This window comes from Anabrus simplex, chromosome 4 (genome assembly GCF_040414725.1).
Source record: "Anabrus simplex isolate iqAnaSimp1 chromosome 4, ASM4041472v1, whole genome shotgun sequence".
NCBI lineage: Eukaryota > Metazoa > Arthropoda > Insecta > Orthoptera > Tettigoniidae > Anabrus > Anabrus simplex.
The window spans coordinates 77,724,718-77,738,402 of record NC_090268.1 but is presented as its reverse complement, the minus strand read 5'-3'; the positions used below and the strand labels follow the sequence as shown (position 1 = coordinate 77,738,402).

Below are 13,685 nucleotides of genomic sequence, written 5' to 3'. Positions count from 1 at the left end.
TGACCAACGATTGCTTGTGCGTGAAACTGAGTAGAGTAACGCTCTTTATAAGTCTTCCGATTTCTCTTTCCCAGTTTCTCCCCATGATGGGTTGGACTTCACTATATACGAAGGCACTATTTTACACAAAATTCAAACAAAATTGAACTATCCTTAGTATATTAACTGGAAAAATACAGTAAAAAAACTCATAAACATGCATACGTCATGGGGCGCGCCAGGAGTTTTAGACTGGGTCCGTCAAGCAATGCACTTAGGCTGAAACTGAGAAGCATGAGGGTGAATTGTTTAAGCACACTGATAGTGGATGAGTCAAATGTAAGGTACTGAGGGGATGGAAGCTAGCGGCCCGTTACGTTAAGAAGTGTAAACATTTATCTCTGAACCCAGTCGAAAAGACCGTGACGCACCCTCTCCAGGGTTAAATCATTTTCTTGAATGGAAAACACCTGACTACACTAGAATTTTGCCTTACCCTGAGAGCTAGGGAGGGGGGGGGGGGGAGTGTGTGGGCATGGCCGCACCTTGCCCCCGGGTATGGGCGCCCTTGGTCTAGAAGAATTCTGCTTGATGAGGAGCGAGCCCATCTATTTGAAGATGACATTGTAAGCAAATTGCCCTTGTCCTATGTCTTCATGTTTATCCTCATCTCCTCTTTCTGTTGCTCCTTCTTCCCACATTGACTCATCATTGTTTGCTGTTTTCTGTATTCATTTTTAAATTCCTTTCTCTCTTCTTCTTCTTCTTCTTCTTCTTCTTGCGTTACGGCCTCTGTAGGACCACGGACAGCTCCTTCATGGATTGCATTTTCTTCTTCTCCTCCCAGAACCTCTTCATCCTTTCTCTTCTTCTCTCCCGCTCTTCTTCCGAGATATTCAGTATCCTCTTCTCTTGTCTACTCCACTGGTGACTCTCAATCCTTTTCCTGTATCCATCCCTATCGTTGATCTCTGGCATATTAGTCGGTATGTACTTGCTTTTCCAATTTTCCTTTCCTTCCACCTTGATCCCCAAATCTGACCAATCTTTCCGGAGTTCAACTACCCACTTGGTTCCTGTCTTTCCTCGTGTCCTCGCTGTTGTTTCCCATACTCTTTTCGTCATTCTATCCATATTCATCCTGATTACATGTCCCGCAAACCGTGCTCTTTTCAGTCTGATTTCTTCTGAGATTGTCCTCATGTTCCGGTATAGTTCTTCCCTGGGTCTCCTCATCCATCTCTCACCTCCTCTCTTAGGGCCTAGTATTTTCCTCAATATTTTTCTCTCTTCTTTCTCTAGTTGTTCCGCACCATTTCTTCCTAGTGCTATTGTCTCAGCAGCATATAATACAGCATTTCTCACCGTTGCCTTGTAATGTCTGATCTTTGCGTCTGTAGATATATTCTTTTTATTGTATATATCTCTGGTCATACAGAAGGCTGATCGCATCTTCTTTATCCTCTCTGTTATTCCTTCATTGCTCCTATTCCTTCCTGTTATAAATTCTCCTAGGTACTTGAATTTGTCCACCTTTTGCACAGTGCCTTCCGGTGTTGTCCAATCCTCAGTGGTATTCAATGTCTTTGTCTTGTTGTAGGCGATCCTCAGTCCTACCTTTCCGGCTATATTGCTTAAGTTGTTGAGTTGTGTCTTTGCATCTTCTTCTGTCTCACTTACTATAACTATGTCGTCCGCAAAGGCTAGACAATCTACTTGGGCCCTATTGTCCTTTTTGTCCCCAACATGCGTCTTTGGTATTCCCATTGTCTCATTCATTGTTCTCCACTGTCTGATGACTTCATCCAGAGCTATGTTGAACAACATTGGTGATAATCCATCTCCTTGTTTGACACCAGTGTTGATATCAAATTCTGCAGAAAGTACTCCTCTGAATCTCACCCTTGCCTTTGTGTCTGATAGAATTTCCATTATGAGTTCATGTGTAGTGCCATCTAATCCTCTGTTCTTCAGGATTCTTCCAAGAGTTTGTCTGTCGATGGAGTCATATGCCTTAGTGAAATCTACAAAGGTTAACACCGTTTTTTTGTTCTTTAAGGCCCTATGTTCTATCAGTTGTTTCAGTATAAATATCTGTTCTATGCATCCTCTTCCCTTCCTAAATCCTGCTTGGTAGTCTCCAATTGTACTTTCTAACTGTTCTTCCAGTCTATTGAGCAGGACTTTCGACAACACCTTATAGCCAATCTCTAGTAGCGAAATTCCTCTATAGTTGTTTGCATCCCTCTTGTCTCCCTTCTTATGTATTGGTATTATGATCGCATTCTTCCATCCTTCTGGCAACTTCTTTGTTCTCCAAATCTGGCCGATGATGTTGGTCATGTTGTCTACTACCTTGTCACCTCCCCATTTAATCATCTCAGCTGATATTCCATCTTCTCCGGTTGCTTTGTTATTCTTTAGATCGCTTATGGCCTGTGCGACCTCATCTCTAGTTGGAGGACATGACTCTCTCTCTTCTGTGTTTGTCCCCAGCTCCAGCTCTTCTTCAGGTGGTTCACAGTTTAACAGGTCATGAAAGTATTCTGCAAGTATCCTACAGTTCTCCTTCGCACTAACTGCCAGATCCCCATTCTTATCTCTTATAAAGAGTTCTCTGCCTTTATATCCACTCAGGCTCTTTTTGAATTTCCCAAAAAAGTCTCTACTATTGTTTTTCCTGAAGTTGTTTTCAATTTCATCCAATTCCTGCTTCATCCTCTGTCTTTTGGTCCATCTTATGGTTCTGGCTGTTTCCTTCCTTACTCGTAGGAAAACTTCCCATTTTTCCAGGTTCTTCTTAATGCTCCAGTCTCTCCAGGCTTTCCTGCGATTCTCAACCGCTTTCTCACAGTCCGTATTCCACCACCAGTGTTTCTTTTTCTTTTCTTCCTTTCCCCATATTTCAGCCTGTTTCCTCATATTCAGCTTCATGTCATCCCATCCATTGCCAGTTTCTATTCCTTCCTCGTATTTGGATCGATTGTGCCGTAATTTGTCTCTGTCTATATTTATTTTTCCAGTTGGTCTACTTGTCTGTGGCAGTCTACCCCTGTGCGGAATCCAAAGGCACTTGATTTCTGTAAGATAGTGATCTGATTCTATTCTTGTGTTCTTTCTGACCTTTGTGTTCATAATCTCTTTAGTGTTTGTCCGATTGATTGCCACATGGTCAATCTGGAATTCCCCAATGTGGGTGCATGGGCTTGCCCATGTCTTTTTCTTATTCGGTTTGGCCCTGAAGTGAGTTGTCATAAGTCTCATTCTGTGTTCTCGACATAGTTCAATTAACCTTTCTCCGTTTTTGTTCGTCCTCTTGTGTGCTGGGTACTCGCCTACTATCCCCTTATGTTGCTTCTCCCTCCCTACCTGTGCATTATAATCACCTACAAGTATCTTTACTTGTCTGTGTGGTATGCTTTTCAGTGTATCATCCAGTTCTTCCCAGAAACTGTCTACAGCTTTCTTGTCTTTTCTGTTCTTGTCATTGGTAGGCGCATGTCCATTTACTATGGTATATTTTTTGTTCCCTGCTCGAATTGATAACGTGGAAATCCTTTCAGACCTACTCTTCATTTCAATTATGCCATCCTCATACCTCTTGTCTATTATGAATCCTGTACCAAAGCATGTAGGTGTGTGTCTTCCTTTTCCCACTCTGATTCCTGGTTTTCCTTTCAGCACTATGAAGCCTTCTGACTCCACTGTGTCTTCATCACTATATCTTGTTTCTTGCATGGCTAGTATCCCAATGTTTCTTTCTCTCATCTCATCTATTACCTGTTTAAGTTTACCAGTCTTTGTCATTGTCTGTACATTTATGGTCCCCATCCTGAAAATCTTTTTCGTTTTGATCCTTTTGGAGGTTCTTGGGAGCTCCGACTCTTCCCATTCGCACATTCTATATATATGATATTGATTTCAGTAGAAAAGGACTTTAGGAATCCACCTAATCAACACACATAACACTGTACACAAAATCTTATCCTATCTCATAAGAAGTAGTACCATTTTCGGTCACTGTATGACCATCTTCAGCTCTGTAAGTACAGAGTACTAGACTCAGCAGTAATTTTTGAATAATTCCATTGTCAAATTACCTATTAGTTGCCTGACCATAAAAAGCTTTTTGTGTTCCAGTGGAACTCTTTTACGTGTTACTTGCTGTCTGTTTAAAGTAAATTATAGAAGACAAGGTACATTATCTTTCAGTTACATCCATGACAATATTACAATCAATAGACTCTTTTATCAACATTAAATTTCAGTGTTGAGGATTGTTAATTTCTCTTTTGAGTGTAATTAGATAAAATGGAATTAATAAAGTGGTTCTGTGATATTTTGCTTTACTTGAACACTGGTATAATTTGCTGTGCTTTGTACTATTTACTATCCAAACTCTAGGAAACTCATGTTGTAGGATTATTAACAGACCACACAGAAATATTTAATCTCAATGTAATATTTAAAAAATTAGGAATAATACAGTATTACACAAAGTTTAGTAAGTAGGATGAAATTTGACTAAAAGATAGGGGAGTTCCATGGAACAAATTAGAAAGACAAGTGAGGGCAAAAGAAAGTGAGGACAATTTAGTTTTGGTTTTCTCCTTTGAGTCTAATAATTTTCACACCTTTGTAAATTGAACACACTTAAACAATAATATGACGTACAAAATATATATATTTTTTGTGAACATTCTTTACAATGTCATCTTTGGTATAGTCTCTGTTGATTTAGATTAAGAAGAACGTCCATACTGTTATTGTTGAAGCTTCTTGGAATTTGTCCTATGAATTACGAATACACTTTTAAAAATCTAAAAAGCTCTGATAGTCTTTATAGACAAGTAATCTCACCATTTTTTTCAAAATTTTAGTCAATAAAAAAGTATGGTACATTCATGACTTAAAGTAAACACAAACAAACTTTATAGACAAACAAACTTGTTTACAAATACGTCGTTACTGAATTACCAAAATAATGATGTACAACTGGCCAGTCTAATTTACATTGAAAAAACTATTGTTGACACCGATGACACTTGGTTGTTATATTGAAGCAAAAATGCTGGTGGAGCCTTATGAGAATGGAAATGTAGTGAAATTGGGAAATTTAGGTGTTTAATCCAAAAGTTCCAGGCAATATAGACAGAAAAGGAAACAGTTCCTGCAATGGAAAAAAAAAAAAGAGAAATAGTACTGTAGTAGGAAACTAACCCCAAAACAGAAAAATCTTGATACAGTATATGTGTTAAAATTTGTACTTACTCCCTCTCGCCCGTGATAACCTTCTTAGACCTTCCAAAATGTGGATGTTTTTCTTAATCTAAATCAACAGAGTCAATACCAAAGATGACATTGTAGAGAAGGTTCACAATTTTTTTTTTAGATTTTGTATGCCATATTATTGTTTATGTGTGTTATGTTTAGTTTTTGAGCCACTTTACATATGTAGCTGAAGATGGTCACACAGTGACTGAAACTGGTACAACTTCTAATGAGATAGGATAAGATTTTGTGTACAGTGTTATGTAGTGTTGATTAGGCAGATTCCTAATAAAAGACCTTTTCTACTGAAATTGGGAAATCAACATGGATCATGAAAATTATAAACTATGTTGATACTGATTTGTCGATTGTTGCTCTTTTCCATCACTTTTAATGATCCATTGGACTTCCCTTCTCCTTCAATATTTGCCCTGTGTTCCTGGTCTCTTAACACCTATATTTAACTTAAAATTTGTCTCTTGCCTTTTCCTGTGTAAATCCAGGTTTGTTCTTGTCTTCTCTCATCAAAACTGAAGATCCGTCAAAATGATCCCGCAATGATTTTTGATGCCCACTCTCCTAATGAACCAGGAAAGCAGAAACAAACTTGTCAGGGGGCTGAGAAGAAATCGATGTAAGAGAACTGTAGTTAATAAGGAGGGAGTCCATCCATGTGGAGACAAAAGTTGAAGTGTTCATATTAGCTCCACTATCAATGTGGTGGGTTGTTTATTATACTTATTATGAAAGATAAAAAGGGATCATGGAAGCAACATATTCAAGTGCTGGGCAACAAGAGGTATACCGTGGATGGTACAAAGGGGGAAGACATAAATAGCAGTGTACAAACTCTCAGGAAAATACAAGGACACTAGAGGATGAACAAAATAGATGTATTGAAACACAAGACACAAAAGGTTAGGAACAGTACTGCACCAAAACAGCAAAAAGATTAGAACACTTTTCACAGCAAATCACGAAGGAAATATTACAAAGATCGATGATAGCAAAAATTTGGATTTCATTTTAATAATATTTAAAATTACATTCAGTAAACAGAACAGATATTTCCCCACCAACTGTACAACGTGAAATAAGAAATATTAGGGAAGATAGGAAAAATAATAGAATAGGGGAATGACTTAAAGATCAGCATTTTGAATTACAAAATTACAAAGTCAGGGCATGCCGTAAGAGTTCATCTGACTAGAAAAAGTCTGCTATTTCAAATAACAAGTTCTAGAAAACACTGGATGTAACACAGATGAATTTAGCCCAACAGGATAAACGTAAATAAGTTCAAGATAAAACTATTACACAGTAGATGGAAGTAAACAAAGTTTGAAGTGCCAGAAGTTTTCGAGAGTATTGACTCACAGATAGTTCATTTTAAAATAAATTCCAATAGCATTCCAAACAAAGGAACTGGATATCCAGTTACTCCCTTGCAACCACTCGAGAAGATAGTCATGCAAAGTTTATAATACCTCATGGTCAAAGAATAAGTCCCATACTGAGGTGAAAATATACACCAGCATAAAACGAAGATGTTTCCCTCTCTCCAACAGCTGAATAACGCCTCAAAGTAGCAGGCAAATAGAGCTGCTTATATAGGCCAGTTGGAGAGGGGAGGTACAGGGGAAGTAGTAACACACAGCACTAGAAACGCTGAGAACATCCAGGAAGAGCGCAGAGTTGATGACGTCATCCAGGTTTGAAACAGGCAATCGGCTGACAGTAGTCCCGTAGCTGTGGCAGCGTGCAGATGTCAAACGTCAGGAAGAAAGCAGCGGAAAATGACGAACAATGGAGTGAGTTCAAGAGGATACACAGTGTATAAAGATGTAGAGATTGTTCTTGTCCTTTTAAGTTTTCATGTTTGTCCTTGGCTCCTTTTTCTGTTGTTCTCTCTTCTCATACTGACCTGTCATTGTGTTTGTGTTTTTGTGTGTTCTTTTTCATGTTCCTGTCTTCCTATATATGACTTGATTTGTCACTTATTTGTTCCTTTCCATTCCTTAGACAGTGAAACAGATATATGAATATAATATATATAGTAACTAGTGCTAGTATAGTGAGTTTCTCTCATCGGTTGGCCGGCAGGCGTGCGCAGCTTATCTGCCTCCCGTTGACTCATCACTTCCCATTACATAGCGCAGCGACAGCACAGAAATGCCCACACTTCACAGTTCAGGTCCGTGCTAAGTAAGTGTATTAAGCGTTGATCTGTTGCTCGAACTGTTCTCGATTTGTGAAGTGTTACTTTGGGGCATAATTCTCACAACACCTCTACATGTGTACATACTAGAGGAAAGGGTATTTATGTACGATAATTATGTGAAAACAGAGTCTTGCAGGGAAGTCGTTAGGTGATTTGTAACACAATTTCCAGGTGTACGCCCTCCACATAGAGAGACCGTGAGGAAAGTTGTAAACAAGTTGACAGGAACTGGTTCCTTAACCCATTCCGTTACAGTGACGGGTACAGCCATCAAAAGTTCCACATTCATTAACGTGCAATGACGGGTACAACCGTCTCCATGTACTCAAGTCAGAAATAAATCTGTCTGACTACCGATTTCTTTCGATAGTGATGCTTTACTTTAGAACTACGTTCCTAGATAGTTCTAGCGTGTTTACATGCCAGTGTTATTATCCAAAGGGTATTTTGTCAATGTTTATTTTGCTCCTAAAATTGGTCATCATGTTCATGAAATGAACGCTACATGGAGCAAGATGTTGTGTAAACATCGCAAGGAGGAAGAGGAAACAATTCTGCAATTTCCGCTTGATAGTGGTGATGAAGATATCTCAGAATTATCTGATAGTAGTTTTAGCAGTGATAGTGTGGCTGAGAACTGTGACTCCACTCGTGAAAGTGATAGTGAGGATGAAGATAACTTCGTACATAACCTCACGCATTGAACAATTGAAAATGGAATTTGGCCAGTAATTTTCCGAAAGGCAATGCGTGTGCAGTTGTTCGGGAGCTAAATACTGTAGTCGGGAGGCATCTGGATGATAAAGCTACAGAATATGATGTTGTGAGTCAGTTCCTTACTGACACTTTTTTTTGGGGGGGGGGGGGGGGGGAATTTGCAAGGAAACCAATGCATAAGCAAATAAAATTCTGGAAGATGTCACCCTTACTGATTATGCCACTACAGAAGGTACATCTCAAGGTAGCACACCAATGAGACTACAGGGAAGGCACTGGGGTCATTTTCCTGAAACGAATGCTTCTACAGCAAGTAAATCAGCCACATCAAGGAGATGTAAAGTCTATTTTGAGCGTGGAATGTGGAAGGAATCTTGCTTCGAGTGCAACAAATTCAAAGCTGCCCTCCACGGGGATGGATGTTTCAAGGTGTACCATACCTTAAAAGACTTCAGTTAATTGTAGTAAGTTAAACTCTAACCCAAAATGTTGTTGTTGCTTTTGTAACCATTTTAGCATCCATAACATAAAATGTAGAAAAAAATAATCGCATTCCAAGGTACATTTCTCAAGGAAAATATTTGCATGCCAATGGGTTAATCGATAAGAAGCGAAGTTAAAATTGAAATAATTGATAAATAGATTCAACCTATTCAATACAAAAGAATAAGAAATGTAGTAAATTACATTCCCATTTAATAATAAGCAGAAATGGTACCGGTTTCAACCCTAGTCCAGGTCATCGTCAGCCGATTAAAACATGAAAAACAATGCATAGGAAAAGGAAAAGATTAAGTACACTCCGGATCAGTAGAAGAGGCGATATAAATGAACAGGGGTAGACACTGTAAAACTCAGAAGAAGTAAAATGCAAGTCACTCAAAAGAAAACAATACGCAATTCTCTGAGCGGCAGCATGGCACACGCAGCGCTAGGCAAAGTCCCACAATGTTTACGAATAGCGGAGAATGGTTAAATGAGCCAGTTTTTAAACACTGTCAGGCACAAAGTCACATCACAATTGAACACATACGAAGATCCATAATCGTGCAGGAGTTGAAGACGAGTAGATCCATTGAAGCAACTTGCCAGCTGCCGGTGATCAGCACGACACATTCAATATCAGGCACTGTGGTTTCAAACGCCAAAGTAAAATGGAGAATAGCTTGAAGATCCAGTAATTTTCCTCGGTCACAGGAAAGTAAGTATATAGATAAATATAATACAATTCAATATAATTGTATAAGTAATTGTGCTCCTATAGAATACTTAGAACAGTTGACAATTACTTATACAATTATATTGAACTGTATTATATTTATCTATATACTTACTTTCCCGCGACCGAGGAAAATTACTGGATCTTCAAGCTATTCTCCATTTTACTTTGGAGTTTGAAACCACAGTGCCTGATATTGAATGTGTCGCGCTGATCACCGGCAGCTGGCAAGTTGCTTCAATGGATCTACTCGTCTTCAACTCCTGGACAATTATGGATTTTCGTATGTGTTCAATTGTGATGTGACTTTGTGCCTGACAGTGTTTAAAAACTGGCTCATTTAACCATTCTCCGCTATTCGTAAACATTGTGGGACTTTGCCTAGCGCTGCATGTGCCATGCTGCCGCTCAGAGAATTGCGTATTGTTTTCTTTTGAGTGACTTGCATTTTACTTCTTCTGAGTTTTACAATGTCTACCCCTGTTCATTTATATCGCCTCTTCTACTGATCCAGAGTGTACTTAATCTTTTCCTTTTCCTATGCATTGTTTTTCATGTTTTAATCCGCTGACGATGACCTGGACTAGGGTTGAAACCGGTACCATTTCTGCTTATTATTAAATGGGAATGTAATTTACTACATTTCTTATTCTTTTGTATTGAATAGGTTGAATCTATTTATCAATTATTTCAATTTTAACTGTAATATTCTTCAATACGGAACAATGAAATTTTTAACTTTAAGAAGCGAAGTGTCGAAAATGGTGTACTTAACGAGGAAAAAGTAAATGAAATCGCGGAAAGATTAGAACATACGCCTACAAAATCCCTATGATGACTTGGACAAGAAACCGGAGTTTCAAAGAGCTCAGCATGGCGGGCTACAAAAATGTTAAAATAGCCTCAACTACGGAAGACGAACTTATGAGTGTGAATCGGAGTTTCCTAAGATGATGTCAGAAATGTGCGGATGTAGGAGGAGAACATCTACAACATCTCTTGTCATAAGATACAAACTTATTTTCTTAATTACTAATTTTCTTTATTCTTATTTTCTTTATCTTTATTTTCTTAATTTTAATTGTTATCTCATGTCATGCACAGATAAAGTCAGCGAAGTGCTGTCCTTGTTGCTATTCCGCAAAGCGGGGAGTGATGAGTCAACAGGAGGCAGATAAGCTGAGCGCGCCCATCGGTCAACCAATCAGAGAAACTCTCAGTATACACTTAACTTAGGAATTTGACATAAATTATGTCATCCATAAAATAAATGTTATTGAATATCATTATTCTTTTATTAACAGAGCTTCACTGAGTATTCAGCCTTCACCAGACGAGGACGATGTTGAAATTAAAGAACTCTATGCATTCCATAAAGGATTTATGTATGTTTGTGGGTTAGGTACAGTTCATATGTTTGAGAAGGAAACTAATCATAAATATCGAAAAAGAAATGTCTTCGTAATTCCAAAAATAGGTTACGATGACAAGGCTTGTGAAGACTTGAATGTTATTCAAAACCTCTGCATCAGTCCAGGAGAAAATGTCCTCCTGGCCACTACACTTCGTACTCAGCTATTTTCAGTCCGTCTTTGGGGATTAGATCTAACACTGGTAGGTAAATTTAAGTATTTTTCTTGTAATCATTACTGACAATTTCTGTAGCAGTAGTTTATAGTTAATATTGTATTGTCCTCACACAAAATACTATGTTGCAGCAAACAGCCACCAAAACTAGTTTTATACAGTAAAACTTCTTTTATCATCATCATCATCATCAACAACATCAATATATGGGCTGCCAAGTGGTGTATGTCCCAAATTCCATTTTTTTTCGGAGGGATAATTTAAAGTTTGCAGCTCATTGAATATTCAAAATTATATTTCTTGAGTAAATTATGGCATGGCAATAACTTGAAAATCTAAGCTTTCATTCAGAATGTATACATATATTTTGTAACTTTCTTAACTACTGGCACCTCAGAATTGAATCTTTCAAAATCATGATTTTCAAAACAAAATAAAAACAAACATTGTTTGACAACCTACTCAAAAAACCAGAACTGTCATAAATGCAACGTCATACAATGTTGAAAATTTGATGGTTTCATCCAATTTTTCATCAAAGTCCACCTTGGTCAATACAGGGTGAACTTTAATAAAACCGACAAACTGCAGGGACTGATTCCTGACTGGAAATAGTCCCAGAACACAGTACATAGCTGAATTGCATCCACGTCACAGCAGATGTTCAAAGTGGCCTCCATGGGCCGCAATGCACACATTCAGACATCGTATCATGGATTGCCTCACTATTTTCCATGTTCCAGCCTCTTGGCGAATAGCATCACAGGCATTGTGAACACGCTGTTGAAGGGTCTGCACATCAGGAACTGGTTCAGCATACACAACCCTTTTCAGATGTCCCCAGAGGTAAAAAACCAGGGGGTTTAAGTCCGGTGATTTAGGAGGCCATACAACAGGGCTTCCGCGTCCTATCCAGCGCCTGGGGAAGATGTTCTTGAGGTGATGGCGAACTGTAATGCGGAAGTGAGGTGGTGTTCCATCATGCAGAAACTACATAACCTGTCTTATTGCCAAAGGCACATTCTCAAGCAATCCAGGCAGGGTATTCTGCAGGAAGTCCAGGTACGTTCCTCTGTTGAGGCATTGTAGAACAATAACTGGTCCAAGTATGTGGTCGCCAAGAATCCCTGCCCAAAGATTGATGCTGAACCGATGCTGGTGAGACACTTCAATCATTCCCCGGGGATTTTCTGTAGCCCACAGATGAAGATTATGCAGATTTACGATGCCATTTCTGGTAAAGTTTGCTTCATTGGTAAAGAGGACTGACAACAGAAATCCCATAACTATGATGGCCTAGTGCAAAAGCCATCGACAAAATCCTTCCCGTAAAGGGAAATCCGCTGCTGATAATCCTTGCACTCATTGCACTTGTTGCAGGTGATAGGGATAATAGCTGTTGTCATGCAGGAATACACATAATCGTAGTCTGGCTTACACCATGTTGGCGGGCCACTCTGGAGATTGTACTGGGGTTCGTCTCAATGTCCTGTAGAACCGATTCCTCCAGATCTGGTGTACGCACAGTCTGCCGCCTCCCTGCACGTTCGTCTGTCCGAAAGGACCCATGATCACACAAACGCCCAAAAAGAGCTTGAAACGTTGTGTGATGTGGTTGGTGTCTGTGAGGGTACTTGTTTTGGTATAGCCGTGCTGTCTCTCGACCGTTTCTGAAACACTTTGAACAATTTCTTTCATTCTTTTGAAATTTTCTCAAAACACCCCTTATGGCGTATGCAGTCCACATTACGAAATCTTAGGCAGTATAAGTCTGTCTGAACAATTGTTGTATGATTTGCCACTGTTTTGCAACCATTTTGCAATCTGATGTTGATCTCCTTTCATCATCATCATCGTCATCCTTTCCCCATATCAAGCTCCTGTCGGGTCAAAGCATTTATGACAATTCTCCACCGTCCTCTCTCCTTCCACCATTCCTCTTCCACAATTTTGTCTTAGTCCAGTTTCTTCTTCTTGTTGCACTACTCTATACTGAATCGATCCACCTTTTCCTAGGTCTACCTATTTATTATTTTAACCATTATGGTTTTAATTGTTTATGGTCCATATTGACTTAAATCAAGCAGACCCAGCCAACAGCTGGAAACTGCAGATGATGATGATGATGACTGACTTAAATCCAGCTACCACTGAAATCACTGTTAAATATATTATAAATGTACATAGATATACAGGATGGTTGGAAGAAATATGAACCAGCTGTGTGAATGTTAGAGTGTTGGTCATACTGATAAGCAGTTTGAAAAATTTATGTCAATATCTCACACCGTTGTCATTTTATCATCTGCTGAAGTTAGCCAATTAGATTACTTTGCGGGCGACTTCAGATGGGTTTTGCGAGGCGGTATTGCTACTGCACGTGGCGTATGACCGGCTTGAGAATGCCAATAGAAGAAATAAACTTCTCCAGGAGAGGGACTGGAATAAGGACCTCCCTGCTGATAGGCTTGGCCCATAGCAAGAGCACTACGGTGGCTTTGGCCGAAACCCATGGTGCGTTCATCTTTGTTGCTCATTTCTCAGCATGGCTCTCAAGCCTGACGAAGTCATGTGCAGATTTAGCAAGACCACCTCCTAAAGCCCATTTGAATTTGCACGCAGAGCAATCTGATTGGCTAACTTCAACAGCTGATAAAATTACAATGGTGCAAGATATCGACGTAACATTTC

The 13,685-nt window shown here is 39.1% G+C and overlaps 1 protein-coding gene across 1 annotated transcript in view; it reads left to right on the top strand.

The window, feature by feature from the left end:
• tous (testes of unusual size) overlaps nucleotides 1-13,685 on the top strand; it is a 131,125-nt gene that overhangs the window by 23,237 nt on the left and 94,203 nt on the right. Inside the window, exon 4 of the mRNA XM_067146015.2 lies at nucleotides 10,712-11,021. Within this exon, the coding sequence (XP_067002116.2) occupies nucleotides 10,712-11,021 (310 nt within the window). The remainder of the gene's footprint in view (nucleotides 1-10,711; nucleotides 11,022-13,685) is intronic.